Below are 15,972 nucleotides of genomic sequence, written 5' to 3'. Positions count from 1 at the left end.
AATTCAATGATTGGATGAAAAATGTTTTGGTCCTGAGACGTCCACAGAAGATATCTTATAGAGAGAGAGAGAGAGAGAGAGAGAGAGAGAGAGAGAGAGAACTTTTATTATTGATTGCTATAGGATCTGAAGAGTTTCAATCAGTATGGGAAAGCAACTCCAAGAGCAAAGATAGATATAAACATTTTTCTTTTTTTTTACTCTTTTTAGTCCTATCTGTTAGCAACATAACATTCACCCTGTTGCATTGGACATGAAAATATTTCTTCTTCTTTTTAAATAGATTTTGTATATCTATTAAAATTCTTCCTAAATGTAAATCTTCTCCTAAGATTGACCAGTGTGTCTTTATGGGACAGACATTTTCTCCCTCAAAACAAAAAATAATTTAATTTTAGCTTCTTTTTTAAACAACCCAGCACAGTCCAAAATCCACCAAACTGTAGGAATGTTACATTTAAACACTACTGAGCAAACTTTGGCTTATTTGTTGAACTGTTGCAAACCATACTATTAGCATGCTATATTTCTACATAACAGAATTATAATATACTACACAGTATACTGTAAAAATGATTGTTGGTTTAACTTAAAAATTAGGTCACCTGGTTGCCTTAAAATTTGAAGTTCATTTAAAGAAAAAAATTGAGACAACAAAGGAGATTGGTTTAATAAATAGAAACTCAATATTGTTATCTGAACCACATTATCTAAGTTGATTTGACAAGATAAAAAGTTGTGACAACAAATCATGAAAAAAAAATTTGTTTAGTGTATAGCTAACAATTATCATGTTATGAAGTGCATAGTGTGTTTTTAACAGCAAAGAATGGGATCAAGATACGATGCTGTATTGAAATGTACGTATGCATGCATGCGTGTATATATATAAAAATCACACTATATTCTAAATATATGCTATAGATCTTATTGTAAACCAAATTATCCATGTATAGGTTTCATTTTTATTTTTTACCTCAAAATACCATTGGATCTTCCATTGAAAATGACAGATTTCTTTCTGGTGATGTATGGTGACTTCTCCAATCATTTAGTCCGGTTAGACTCCGCCCCTGCAAGCTCTCCTCCATCTGACAAGCCCACATCTCAACCAATCAACAACAGATTCATTGAACCAAGTCTCCACCCAACATTCTTTCTTATTGGATAATCCGTTACACTCGGGTATATCACAATACGGAAGAAAATATTCTGCTTTATCTGACTTTAAATCTAATGAAATGTAGTGAAAATATAGTTGAGAGCAGAAGTTAAAACACAAAGACACAGTACAGTGGAACGTTTTATTACATAATGATTGCGCTTTATAGTACAATCAATAAATATGAATCCAATGTACTCAAAATAAATGACAAGACATATAATTCTGAGGATTAGAGATCTTTACAACTCAGACACATGAATAGAGGCATGTTCAATTCTTCTTCTTGGGCAGTGCTGCGTCGAGCAATGAATACAACACATAACCGCACCCTGAGGAGAGAAGAAGAGTTGGTGTTTATAGAGGAAATAAATACATATTCAGTTCATTTTGTACACTGGAAAGAGTACAAAGTACAAAACAACCAACAACCCTGAACAACCTGTAAAGACAGACAATGAAGAGTAAGCAACTGTATTGCTGCGGTTACCTTTAGAAATACTTAGACCATCTGATCATGTTTCGCGATCATATACACAAATCAGAATGCTAATATGCTGTCATTTTTCACCAACTGAAAAAAAAAAAAACACCTGTCCTGCTCCACAAAGGACGAAAAAGCACCATAAAAGCAGCCCTTTCAACGTTGTGTGTGCTATATTCTAAGACTTATGAAACTTATCGCTGCCCCACGACATTTATTAATAAAACAGCTCCGCTACTGAATCGCCACGTTTTATCTCTCAGCATTGAGAGGGCAACATCGCTGGTTTTGAAGTTTTGTTGTTAATAGAGAGAGATGCTGAACAGATGCAGGTAATTCACACACACATCTCTCATCTCACTCTCGCGATAATGAATTCAAATAAATGCTAGAATTCATTCATTCAAATAAATGTAATCTTACGCACTACGTTTGATTCAGAGCGGGCAGAATGCTGGATCTAACGAGTCGTAACTGATGAAAATAACCGTCAGTTTTATCCTTCCGGTCAAATATTGCGCTGCAAACATCAATAACAGCTTTAAGTTGTCAATGCTGGCAAATTACCATGGTATAAGCGTCATAATCCACGGCTAGCTGTGCATTAAACCATTTTAATGCACTCCGCTTCACGTCAGGTGGTTCTTTGCCTCCACGTCGTGATTTAAAATCGTTTAATGCACAGCTAGCCGTGGATTATATCACTCACACACGTCTTCAGATCACATAACCTGGGATAAAACACAATATGCAAGAACTACCTTTATGTGGTTTCGTTTGGGAGCATGACGGCTGGCATGATCATTGTAGATGTATGAAACTTAATTTTATTTTTTTTATTACACAATTTTTCTTACATGTTTTAATTTTAGCAGTAAACCTCAGTTGTGTTGCATTTTTGCCAAAAAAATTAAAGGAATTGTTGAATTAATTTGATTCTATTTTAAAAGATTAAACTGTTAATGTTGTGTGCCTTCATTATGACTTCGTCCCAATGTCAATGGATTTCCAGATAAAAGACTGATAAAGCACAAGTAACATAAATGAAGACCAAAATGGCAAGCCAAATATATAAAGCTTACCAAAGACAGTCAGGGCCATAGTCGCCCTGTACAAGAGAGCATCTGTGACGCCTCCCTTCAAATGAATCGGCAAGCCATTGTCTTCCTGAAAGAAGCAGAAATGACATATTAGCATTCAATACTTCAACACTTACTTTTAAGGGGACACAAGTGTGAAGCATAAAAACAGCTTAAAGAAGAAAAGCCTAATTCTGATTCTCCACTTTAGGAAGTAAGAATAATGCTACTGATCTCCTTTAATAGCTTATTTTGCTCAATTTGACTTCTGTAAGCGAGACCACCAACACAAACTGAACATTCAAGATTGATCTCAGTCACATAGTAAAAATATTTTATTCTTAAGAATTATAATACAACAGCCATCCTTAACTCAGCGCCAGACTGCCGTAAGCAGAAAGTTCCAGCATCAAAGCCAGTGAAATCGCAGTTATAGAATCAGTGAAGCTTTAAACTACTTGTTTAATTTGACACTTCATACTATTTCAGTATTATGACACATGCAGTGATTAGTAATATACAGCCTACTATACAAGTGAACCCTACTAGCGAATCATTTCGTACTTATCTGTTCATCCACAATATCAGTCCAGAACCTGGGAACAAATTACAATCTTAACTTATACATTACCATTAGCGAGTGCCAAAGAGGAATAAAAAGATCTAGTAACTAAACCTGCGAAATCGTAGGATTTGACTAAATGTCCATTTGGATTAGATCAGAACTAACTTGAAATATCTTCTGCTTTCCCGGGACTTTGTTCTCCAGCTGTCTGGGTGCGCTACTGGACACGGTCCTCCTGGAGAACTGCTGCAGGGTCTGGAGGACGACAACAGCAAACGCTTAATATTGCAAAGTCATGTGCAGAACTATCAAAAGAGCGAAGAAGATCGTTTCCACCACAGAATAAAAAATAAAATAAAAAGTCACTTTTTCTCTCACAATTCAGATGTTTTTTCCCTTGAAATTCAAAGTTTTTGTCACACAAAAATTTCTATAATATTTCTATCTATAAATATACCTATAAATTCGGAATTCTGCAACAAATTTCAGGGGGAAAAACCGAATCACAAAATGTAACCTCTCAATTCTGAGGAAAAAAAGCCAGAATTGTGAGATTAAAAAGTCGCAATTAGTTGAATTATTATTATTATTACATGGCAGAAACAAGCTTCCATAAATGAGAGAAAAACACTTCTGCGCACTAAAACCTCTGTTCATCCGTTTACACTGAACCTACACTGATCATATACAGTATATAGTACATACATATATCCATATACACACACACGCATATACAGTTGTGGTCAGAATTAATGGCACCCCTGGTAAATATGATCAAAAATGGCTGTAAAAAATAAATCTGCATGGTTTATCCTTCTGATCTTTCATATATATCCTTTTTTGACCATATATATATATATATATATATATATATATATATATATATACACACACACACACACACACACACACACACACACAGGTGTCAAATATCAATAACAACCCTCACGTACATAATCAGTTAATAATGATAATAAACGTCAAAAGCTTAAATCTCTCCAGGAAACTCCCAGTTTATCGAGTTTAAGAGAGACTGGTGAAAGTAATTACATGGATTTACATATCAATATACTAATACAGTATTTTTTTTTTTCTTCTTAGACGGTAATTTTGTTAATAAACTAAAATATACACAAATGCTTAATAATCTTCCGCAATGGGCAGGAGGTCACGAGAGCTGCTAACGTCACTAGGCTAACAGTGTTTCTGATTCTGGCCAAATCTAATCAGGCTGAGTTATGAGAAGATGTTCAATCGCTTTCGCCAGATAAATGCAATGATAAATGACATGAAGATTTGAAATCTCACCCTTAAATGCCTAAACATGGTGATGGACGATTTCTCCTTCAGATCGTGATGTTCAGGAAGCCGCACCAGCACAAGGACACTTATGTCACTTCCTTCTTCAGCTCGAATCTGACGCAGAATAAACAGAATAAACAGCGCATCACTGCCTCCTGCTGGACAGGAGAGCCGAGAGATCCGGTTCTTTATAGCAAATCGGTTCGTTCGGACTATGCGTTCCAAATGACTCAAAACCGATTCCAGTAAGCGATTTCGCTAGATTCTTTATAGCGAATCGGTTCGTTCGGACTATGCGTTCCAAATGACTCAAAAACGATTCCAGTAAGCGATTTCGCTAGATTCTTTCTAGCGAATCGGTTCGTTCGGACTATGCGTCCCAAATGACTCAAAAACGATTCCAGCAGAGCCGTTAAAGGAGAAGTTCACTTTCAAAAAAACTTTTGCTGATAATTTACTCACCCCCATGTCATCCAAGATGTCCATGTCTTTCTTTCTTCAGTCGCAAAGAAATTAAGGTTTTTGATGAAAACATTCCAGGATTTCCCCCCATGTAATGGATTCTATTGGGACCCAAACGGTAGAAGGTCCAAATGACAGTTTAAGTGCAGCTTCAAAGGGCTTTAAACGATACCAGACGATGAATAAGGGTCTTATCTAGCGAAACGATCGGTCATTTCCAAAATAAATAAAAAAGTTTAAGTTTTATAAGCACAAATGTTCGCCTTGCTCTGTTCTGTGATGTGCGTTCGTGACGTCACGTATTACGCAATTACGTTGAAAAGGTCACGCTTGAAAAATTTCTGTCCTGAAGAAAATGTTCTTTTTGGCTTTTTAATATTAAAACACCGAGGATACGCACACGAAATGGGCATTTTAAACGATAAACTGACACAAATACATTTGAAAATGTGTATATGGTCCTCCTTCCGCACATTCGTAAACACGTCAAGCGTGACCTTTTCAACGTAATTGCGTATTACGTGACGTCTTCAACGCGCATCACAGAACAGAGCAAGGCGAGCGTTTGTGCTTATAAAACTTAAACTTTTTTATTTATTTTGGAAATGACCGATCGTTTCGCTAGATAAGACCCTTATTCATCGTCTGGTATCGTTTAAAGCCCTTTGAAGCTGCACTTAAACTGTCATTTGGACCTTCTACCGTTTGGGTCCCAATAGAATCCATTACATGGGGGGAAATCCTGGAATGTTTTCATCAAAAACCTTAATTTCTTTGCGACTGAAGAAAGAAAGACATGGACATCTTGGATGACATGGGGGTGAGTAAATTATCAGCAAAAGTTTTTTTGAAAGTGAACTTCTCCTTTAAATATGTTTTTCAACGGCTCTAGATTCCAGTAAGCGATTTCGCTAGATTCTTTCTAGCGAATCGGTTCGTTCGGACTGTCCGTTCCAATTAAATGACTCAAAAAACGCTTCGAATAGCCGAGTGACCTTTTACCTTTTGGTTGTTCAATTAAAATGCGTTTGGTTAAATACCGTTATTACCATTATTGATAAGTATGTTTGTTACACTTCGAATTGAATAAAAGCTCATCTTGCTGATTTTGTTTTGTCATTATTCCGTCCACTTCAGTCAGTATACAACTTTAGGAGAAGCCAAATGTGGGTTTAATACAGACAAACCCAACCTTTTGGTTCAAAATGTTATTAAAATTGAACCCAACGGTTGGGTTTGTTCATATTTGACACAAATTTAGGTTGTAACCTAGTGTATAGGAATCACAGGTGTAAAGTACATGTCACTGCCAAATCAAGACAAAAGAAAACAATTATCCAGCAAACTGTAATCTGGCCAGACACCAAACATTTGATAACCAATGTGCAGTGCTGGGTTAATAACTTACTTATGGTCAGTTACTGATGCCAAATTGCATGACAAAAATTGTAGTTAGTAACGTATTCCATTACATTGCACATTTTATGTAATGCAATTGACTACTTTTAGATTAATTGTTTTGACCTAACTCAATTATCACATTAAACTGAATAGGATAGTACTGTACCACATTGATACACAAATACAAAGAGAAAGAAAATATATTCCATTCTTTGTCATCAGCAACATGAAGTGCATTAAACATCACATTGTCAGGATTTCCCAAATTAATGTTAAATAAATCATTTTTAAATAATTAAATTATAACAAATGTTTCCAAAGACATAGCAATATATGGTTAAATTACTTACTGAGTAATAATGTGTTCGTCAAGAGTTGATTTGATTATGCAGCGATGTGAAAACACTGCTTAAAAGTGAAATGATTTCTGTAAATCCAGTGGTGAATGCTGTGTCTCTCAGTTTTCCATGCAATTACAGACACCTGACTAGTAGCTGGTGTGTGTGTGTGTGTGCGCGTGCAATTTCACAAAACTAGAAGACTTTCTGAACGTATATAAGCATTATGAAACATAAAAAAAGAATTGTAGAGAATCAATAAATTATGAATTGTTTACTGCCATTGTGTGAATAATATGTATTCATTTAATCAATAAAAAAAAGTAATTGTAGTCTGATTATGAGTATTAAAAAAATAAAAATAATAATAATCTACTTAATTTCTGGAATCTGATTACATGTAATCAGTAACTCAGTACTTGACTTACAGGACCGAGGCAGGAAAAGCAGCACAGCACATCTCTCATGCATTTGTTGTTTATTATCACACAACTCATTCAGTAAATGGCATGACTTTGGCCCAACAATACACACAGAACTGAGCTGGATACAGGATTTCATAGCAGCCGCTGAACACACACATTTCATTTTTAAATACACATTGCAGAGAACAAGCTTTTCAGAGAAGAAACTAAAAAACTGAACACATTAGCATTGAGCATTACAGTTTAGCATCTCAAATAACACAGTGCAACAATTCTTGCTGATTCACATGACAAACTATCTTATCATGAATACTGAATTTGTATAAAAATCACTGATTAAAATCCATTACTGTTTTGATTTTACCATATTAGCATTGTAGTATATTATATTATTATCCAAATGGATGAATTTCACAAAGCCAGTCAAGATTGGTCATATTTAACCTCAAAATCAAAAGAAAAAAAAGTTCATATTTTTAGGCCGATAGATGTTTTTATGTTTTTTGCATTGTGACAATATAGTACATTCATGACAAATAAGCACAATTCCCCAAATTCTCATTATTGTAATGCAAAAAAAGGTCATAAAAATAATAAATAAATAAATAAATAATGCACCATGGTAGAATTTGTTGTATTTGCCTGTAGTTATGCTGATCTTAATAAAATCACTGTATTATTGTATAGAGAATATAATTAAAATCATGACATAACAATTACAAACAAACTAATAAGTGAAATGTCATGGCGAATTTTTAGGGGAAAATGTGTCCCATGAAAATGTCAATACAAAGTGCTTTGTCTTGCAAAATATGATCCCCCCCCCCCCCCACCCCCCACCCCCCACCCACACCTTCTTCATTAGACTTTTGGGCAAAATATGACCTGGACATGTTTGTGTGGGATTCACTCAAATACAGTCCTACTGTACAACTACACATCCTTCAGTTACTCCACAGTGCCTTCATACTGTCCTCAACACAAAACACTTAATGCAGAAAGATCAACTGTGTCAGAATCAAGATTTCCAAGATAATGCTTTGGTGTGAATGAAAGAAAGGCTTAAAACAGATCATTACAAACTGCCAGTGCATACACAATAACATTGTAAGCAGTCCGTCTGGCACCTGTGTGTACAGGAGCATCTTCCCTCACGCGTCTCACGTCAGTGCGCTGATCCGTGCTTAGTTGGGAATGTCCGCGTTGTTGTTGCGGTTGCCGTATTTATGGTGGATGATCAGCAGGACCACTCCCAGGAAGAAACACACGGATCCCACTGTGATGTAGGCGATCCCCAGGAAAGGGTTCTTCCCTCCCATCCAGGAAATGGTGCTGAGGATCATACGCTTGCGGCCGTCGAAGCTGCGCACTGGGTAATCTGGGGTCACGTTATTAAAGAACGTTACCGTACTTCAACATGCATTTGCTTACATATAGAAGAAACGGTTACACTTTATTTTAAGGTGTCACTGTTACAGTGTTATTATATATTTAAGTACTGAGTAATATTAAGCAACTACATGTACTTACTATAGGGTTGGGATTCGAATTTGGTTGAGGGTTAGTTGCATGTAATTATGCATAAATTACTGTTATTACTATGGTAAGTACATACAACACATGTAACAAGGACACTGTAAAGTAAAGTGTTACTGAAGAAACTTTAAAGGCTTTTAGAAGTTTTTCTTTTTCATTCTTCGCTTTGTGGTAAAAAGACATTTAAAATACCTGACCACTGACCAGTGGTTTACTGTAAGCGAACATCCCAAAACGGCCACACTGCTGAGAGCGGCACGTAGGGTGTGTTCACACGTTTGGTAAAACAAACCCTGGTGTGATTGCTCTGTTAGTGCGGTTCAGTTGAATAAGAGTGAAGGCTGCCATCTGAACCCTGGTGCGCACCAAACACGCGAACCGAGACCCAAACGAACTCTAGCGCAGTTCAAATGAAATATGAACGCAACACGGACCAAAGACATGTAAACGAAACAAAAACAGGACATGATGTCACAAGATGAGACCCTGAAAAGGACGAGTTCTCAGCTGGTCATCATATAGGCTACGATATGTAGGATTGTTTTGGATGTTCGGTAAGTTCAGTCGTGAAATATACGTAATAAAAGCCGACCAATCAGGTTGTGAACGTATCCCAATGCCTTTAGGTTCGGTATCTTGAGGGTTTGGTGTTAAAAATGCCGGTGTTAAATGTTTTTCAAATGAACCAAGCAAACCGGACTAAAGTGTGAACACACCCTTAAATATGTGCTGCAGAATAACAATTACAAATTCAGTTTCTACTAGTTCATGACCTTCGATGGCCTGAACAGAAGAAATGAACTGGAGAAGATTTTTACATGAAAGAAGGCGGAGCCTCAGAGCCACACCCACCTCTTACATCATCGCCATGGACCAATGGTAGTTCGAAGATGTTTACCAGCCTGTTTACCAGAAGAGTTCGCTTTGGCGTTTTGAACTCAAACTGAGTTCGAAGTGAAACACACTCCAAAAGAACTGCGCTTTGGCCTGATTTAGTTCGAAATGACGTCACACCAGTTCGTTCTTCGATTTCTCTTTAAGTATATTAACATTAGCCTTAACAGTTGTTGCATTTTTACATTTCTTATGGTGAAGTTATAAATAACTAGGAAATGTGTTTTATAAACATTTTTGGTTATACTGGTTGAAACTCTCTTCACATCCTGTCAGCAATCAATAATAGACGTGGTCTAAATATTAAAACATATATATCTTCTGTGGAAGTCTCAGGACCAAAAAATATTTGTCCAATCATTGCATTCGGTCCAAAACAAACAGCCACCTATTACAGTTCCTCCAGAACCAAAACAACGAGCTGATGCTGCGTTCATGCCTTGTCGTAACCGTTACGAAACCCGTGACTCTATGTCAACACTATCAACGGCGAAATGAATCTGCAGCAGTCAGGTGGTACAAGAGCGAGCTCTGGAAGTTAGTTCATTATTATTGTGGTGTTATGTGCTTTTAACGCCGTCTCTCGTGATGCTTTGCAGAATCTGCTGTTTGTGTTCATGTGTTTCGGAGGAGATGGGGCTCTGCTCTGAAGGGAGGGTGGGATCTCATGCTTTCAAAGCTAACTTGCTATTGCTAACCTCTCTGAAATTGCCTACCCTACCTTCAAATTATGAATGCAAATGCTGGATATAGACTGCTAATCTCACAGACCCTGTTTCCACCTGGTGAAAAATGAAAAATGAGAAATTGGAAGTAGAAAGACTGAAATGGTATTTTCTGAAGGATACTGTAGGTGACTTCCAGGCTGTAGTTTCCAGGCGGTAACGTCGGGGTCATGTTGTCCTTCTTCTTCTGAATGATGCGGTACAGTTTTCTGAAGGTGGGGAGAGCAGCGGTTCTCATCCACACGATGAAATCCTCATTGATGAAACCGTTGTTCTCAGGATCAGTCGGGTCCAGCTCATAAACAGGTTTGCGCCAGTTGACGGGTTTGCTTGTCTCTGTGAGGACAAATAACGCTGGTTAGCAATAATACAGCGAAACTTTAAAAACATAGAGGCCATTTTACAATGCAATAACTTTTTAGCACTTATACCAACATTACAAGGAGGAGTTTGTACAATTCTACTAAAAGACCTTTCACTTGCTGAAAAAGTCTAACTATCCATCAGAGGAAGATTGTGTGTAAGAGTAGATTGTGTGCAACAGGTTTTTCAGCAAACTTTTGATCATGCTGTAGGCTTTACAGGGTTGGGCTTTATGTACCTTGGAACACAACGGAGAGGTTGCTGTTGCTTCCTCCTGGGTTTCTGAACTTCACATGTTTGTCAGTCCACCAAGCAATGCCTGTCTTCACCAGATGAATAGCTATTCGGCTTCCGTTCGGATGGATGTAAAACAGCTCCAAAGTATCTACAAATATCAAATGAATTACAGAAAGTGGTCAGAATGACCTCAGGTCTGTTTCACGCAGCTTGTGTAAGCAGTGAATATTTATTTTGGGGCTCATATTCACATGGTGCAAGGCTACAGGTATCAGTAAAATCAAATATGTGACCCTGGACCACAAAACCAGTCACATGAGTCAATTATTTGAAATTGAGATGTATGCATCATCTGAAAGCTGATTAAATAAGCTTTCCATTGATGTATGGTTTGTTATGATAGTACAATATTTGGCTGAGATACAATTATTTGAAAATCTGGAATCTGAGGATGCAAAAAAATCTGAACATTGAGAAAATCACCTTTAAAGTTGTTCATTTATGTTGGCGATTGTGCTGCATTCACTCACAAAAATAAATGTTTTATATATTTACAGTAGGAAACTTACAAAATATCTTCATGGAACATGATCTTTACTTAATATCCTAATGATTTTTGGCATAAAAGAAAAATCGATCATTTTGACCCATTCAATGTATTGTTGGCTATTGCCACAGATATACCCGTGCCACATGTGACTGGTTTTGTGATCCAGGGTCACATATTTTAAAGAGAAATCAGCATCATGGGCATAAAGAGCCAAAATGTATGCAATACATATCAAATCTCTGGCTAAATATCTTTTTAATATCAACAGTTTGCACATTTGTACACACTGTGTTATAACTACATGTACAAGTGTGTATGTCTGAGCCGTAAGCTTGTCACTGGTCACTGACCTCGCACATATGTGTCTTACCATTGAAGAGACTGTTAGCAATGGCACCGCAGGGAGCAATCGGCTTCTTCTCGCTTGTTCGGTACGGTTCACACTCTTTACTTGGGTTCTGCAGAACAAAGACTTGAACACTTAAAAACAATGTCTTGAAATGTGAAGTATAGCATAGACCTATCTTTCATTCCATGAAAGTTTCAAATTATTAGCCATTCGCTTGTCATGTCTGGCATCAAGGCTGTTTAATACGAAACTAAAAGCAAATAAAGACATAACATATTGGACCTTTCATTAAATGCACATTCATGAAGTTCAGCAGAACTGTATCTTTATAAACAACAAAATTAAGTGTGTTTAAAACTAGGCTAAATGCCAGGAAATCCTTTCCTCCTGTTTTATCAGATCACTTACCAGCAAAGAGCTTTTATCTCCGTTCAGCTGACTGTCGTCTCTTGACTTCACATAACGTCTATGGTTTTGATAGAAGTTGGAGAGTCCATAGTACATGAAAACATTACTCTACAAAAGAAAAAATGTCAGAGGATATAAAACCATCCAGTGGCAAACCACAAAATCTTTTGTTCGAGGGCTATTTTAATGTTATTCACAGGCATTTTATACGTGATTGATCTGAAACCTGTTGTTTTAGGAGCGGGAAACTATTCTATTTTAAACTATTCAAAGGTACGATCAATAAGATGTCCTCTAAAATGCATAATACATGAGAACTAATGCCACTTTAGGCGATGTACTTCACCACCATACAGTTCACAGACACTCACAGAGTAATTAATGGGCCTACAGATAAATATATCCAACTATAAATGAACCGCCTCTGTTCCAACAGTATGGATTTTAGGTATGCAGCAAATTTGGGTTGATATATCAAATAAAATATTTTCTAATAATACTTTTATGAGCATAAGAGAACCTCACATGAACTGTAAAGCACAGTGGTGGAAGTATAAAGAGTTCAAGAGTTGGTAGTTATGAACCAGGATGGTTTGCCATCACTGAAATGAGCAGAAATGTAATGTTTCGGAATGGGCGAGGCAAAGCGCTTATTCAATCCTAACATATTAGAAATTGGCTTAAATACAAGCCAAAATTCCTCCAGGCCAAACTGGACTGATCCACAGTCAAAGGAAGCGTTTGGTTAAAGTTATTTCTGCTCAAGTTGGTCAAACCAGAAACTGAAGTCAAAGACATTCCTTCTGGATTTTTTAGTTATTTGTAAAATATAGTTCTTCATCTAGTTATAGCTCTTGCATTGAGATATATGGAAGCTTGTTTCCATAGTCATCGACTGGAAAGGAAAATTAGGCCGATATATTAATGGCGATAAATATTGGACACTTCAGATCCGCACTGTTCGCCATGATGGTTTTAAATGGCTTTAATATGATTGGATGGTGATAATCTTTAGCTTCAGTGTATGCAATGCTGGGACTGTTTATGTTGCATAAATATCTGAATAATCTAGGATGCGTTTGGTTGAGTTAATTAACCCGCTAACAAAGCGCTTCAGTTTTCCAGTGCTCTTCAGCTTTAGTGCACACAGCTCATTAATAACTATCAACTATAACCGTCATATACATAACATTATAAAGAGAACACTATTGTATTAAAATATTGCAATTCTGTTATTTGAAACAGTTATATTAAATATGTTTCTTTTTCAAAAACTTTGATGCATTATTAAAATAACTAAAACTTTACATTTTTCTTGTTTCATTTTCATCAACAATATGGTTTAATTAAAATCATTTTGTTATTGTCCATGCAGAGGCGATTCCATTTTATTTATCCATGGCACAGGCATTGTGATTCTTTATACGCAAGTAATGTTGGCCAATGACTTGTTTGCACTATTTAGGCATTATTTCATTAATTTGTAGGGCAATAGAATTTGGTTCAAACGAGGCTATTGTAATGTATATGTTTGATTTATGTTGAAGTGTTTGGGATATGGCTTTTAAAGGTGAGACGTCTGTTTATTGTAATCAGGCTCTCAAAATGATATAAAATTTTGGATTTAGATTTATTGGCCAATATATAGGCTTTCAAATATAAAGAATTATTGATATTCTGTATCTGCCAAAATGTTCATATCGGTGCGTCCCTAGAGTTTATAAACAAGTTATGCAGGTTAGAAATTCACAGTTGCTTTCCATCTCACAATTATGACTTTCCCTTAAATAGATCTTTATAAAATCGCAATTGTAAGAAAAATAGAATTGTGAGATAAAAAGTCGCAATACCTTTTTTATTTTTTCTTCTTTTGTATTATCTGCGGAAACAAGCTTCTATAGAGATCTGATCTTCATGTACCCAAAGTTATTCAGGAAGTGTTTAAAGGGTTAGTTAGTTCATCCATGATGTACACACACTCAAGCCATCCTACGTGTATATGACTTTCTTCTTTCAGCCAAACACAGTCGGAGTTATATTAAGCAATATCCTGGCTCTTCCCAGTTTAATAATGCAAGTGAATGGTAATTTAGATTTTGATGCCCAAAAAAGTGCATCCATCCATCATAAAAGTAATCCATAAGGCTTTCTGAAGCGAAGCGATGCATTTTTTTGTTGTGGGGGGGGGGGGGGGGGTACGTACATGAGTCTAGTTCCAGCGGAAGAGTGACCTCTGACCCGACGCATGGCGTAGGAGTAGCGTAAGCTTTGACCCCTCTCACGGTTTAAACAAATTCTCTTTTTCAAAATTCTTGTTTTAGACTTCTAATTCTTGACCGGTGTTTTGTTTTGCTCGATCCTCTGCGCATTCGTCAATATGTCGGGTCAGAGGTCACTCTTCAGCTGGAACTAGACTCGTGTACGGCTGTTTCTGGAAGCCAGTGATTATAGTTATCTTTCTTACAAAAACGCATGGCTTCGCTTCAGAAGGCCTTTATTAACCCCTGGTATCGTATGGATTACTTTTATGATGGATGGATGTGCTTTTTTGGGCTTTAAAAAAAAGCAAGGTACCATTCACTCCCGTTATAAAGATGGGAAGAGCCAGGATATTGTTTAATATAACTCTGATTGTGTTCGGATGAAAGAAGAAAGTCATATACACCTAGGATGGCTTGAGGGTGAGTGAATCATGGGATCATTTTCATTTTAGGGTGAACTATCCCTTTTAAGGCTTTGCTATCTTTCTCCTAAGTGTTAGGATGAGGGATGAGAGATGAAGAAGGTATTTACGTCAAAGTGCTGGTCCAGGGTGAAGGGCACCGAGCAGGTACACACACTAGTGCTGTTCCAGCTGTAGTTCTGAGCGCAGTTATAACACGGACTGGACATGTCGACACCAGTGTAGTCGATCTACAACAGAACCAACACAAAACAACTCTGATACCTGACAACATCAAATATACAGAGTAGGGCTGCACGATTATGATAAAAATCATAATTGTCGATTATTCCCTTGAAATTGTAATTGCGATTATTAATTACGATTATCACAATTTACATTGAATATATATATATATATATATATATATATATATATATATATATATATATATATATATATATATAGGCATATTATTATATATGTTTACTTAAAAATTGTGAACACACACACTGTCCCCCTTTACTTAACATACACATAAATTGTAAGAATATGACTAATAGTAAAGACTACTAAGAAATAAACATTAGGCCTATGCTACAGCTATGAAATAGCAGTCCCAAACTAGCTTTTGTAAATACAATGTTGGTATGAGCCACCACAGTCATTTATATATATATATATATATAAAAAAAAAATTGTGAAAATAAAGTGGCATTTGGGGGTTAATATTAAAACGACAGTTACCATGGTGATACACAATACTAACAAGAACTGTTAATGAAACATGAAAACTGCTCCTGGCGAATAGAATGAAAATCATCCCTGTATGCAAATCCTTCTCAGCTCACACACGACGTACCAGTAACGTGATTTATTGGTATTTTACTTTTATTTTGTGACTTACCAATTTACAACGTTGCATGCTCGTAGTTTCCTTTGCACTTTATACACAGCGCGCGTCGCCGCATTTGCGCGTGCAATTGAAGAGTGTGCGCTACGAGCACAGTAGCCTATAACGGCTGACAGG

General features: G+C 36.6%; 2 protein-coding genes across 2 annotated transcripts in view; both read right to left on the bottom strand.

Annotated features, from left to right (window-relative positions):
• Nucleotides 1–1,290: 1,290 nt before the first annotated feature.
• cox7a2a (cytochrome c oxidase subunit 7A2a) lies at nucleotides 1,291–4,745 on the bottom strand. The gene is made up of 4 exons (XM_084096458.1): nucleotides 4,599–4,745; nucleotides 3,456–3,545; nucleotides 2,729–2,813; nucleotides 1,291–1,494 (listed from the first exon to the last, which is right to left on the bottom strand). The coding sequence occupies exons 1-4, from the start codon at nucleotides 4,614–4,616 to the stop codon at nucleotides 1,436–1,438; spliced, it is 252 nt and encodes an 83-aa protein (XP_083952584.1). The 5' UTR covers nucleotides 4,617–4,745; the 3' UTR covers nucleotides 1,291–1,435.
• A 2,509-nt stretch (nucleotides 4,746–7,254) lies between these two features.
• Nucleotides 7,255–15,972, bottom strand: part of tmem30aa (transmembrane protein 30Aa) — a 10,894-nt gene continuing 2,176 nt past the window's right edge. The window contains exons 2-7 of the mRNA XM_084096181.1: nucleotides 15,074–15,193; nucleotides 12,281–12,388; nucleotides 11,894–11,981; nucleotides 10,975–11,121; nucleotides 10,497–10,709; nucleotides 7,255–8,596 (exon numbers count right to left, since the gene is read on the bottom strand). Coding sequence (XP_083952307.1) covers nucleotides 8,403–8,596; nucleotides 10,497–10,709; nucleotides 10,975–11,121; nucleotides 11,894–11,981; nucleotides 12,281–12,388; nucleotides 15,074–15,193 — 870 coding nt within the window. The 3' untranslated portion in view covers nucleotides 7,255–8,402. The remainder of the gene's footprint in view (nucleotides 8,597–10,496; nucleotides 10,710–10,974; nucleotides 11,122–11,893; nucleotides 11,982–12,280; nucleotides 12,389–15,073; nucleotides 15,194–15,972) is intronic.

The sequence above is a fragment of the Abramis brama genome, assembly GCF_963993115.1.
Source record: "Abramis brama genome assembly, chromosome: 21".
In the NCBI taxonomy this organism is placed as follows: Eukaryota; Metazoa; Chordata; class Actinopteri; order Cypriniformes; family Leuciscidae; genus Abramis; species Abramis brama.
Note: the sequence above shows the minus strand (reverse complement) of the source record. Positions and strands in the feature narration are given on the sequence as shown.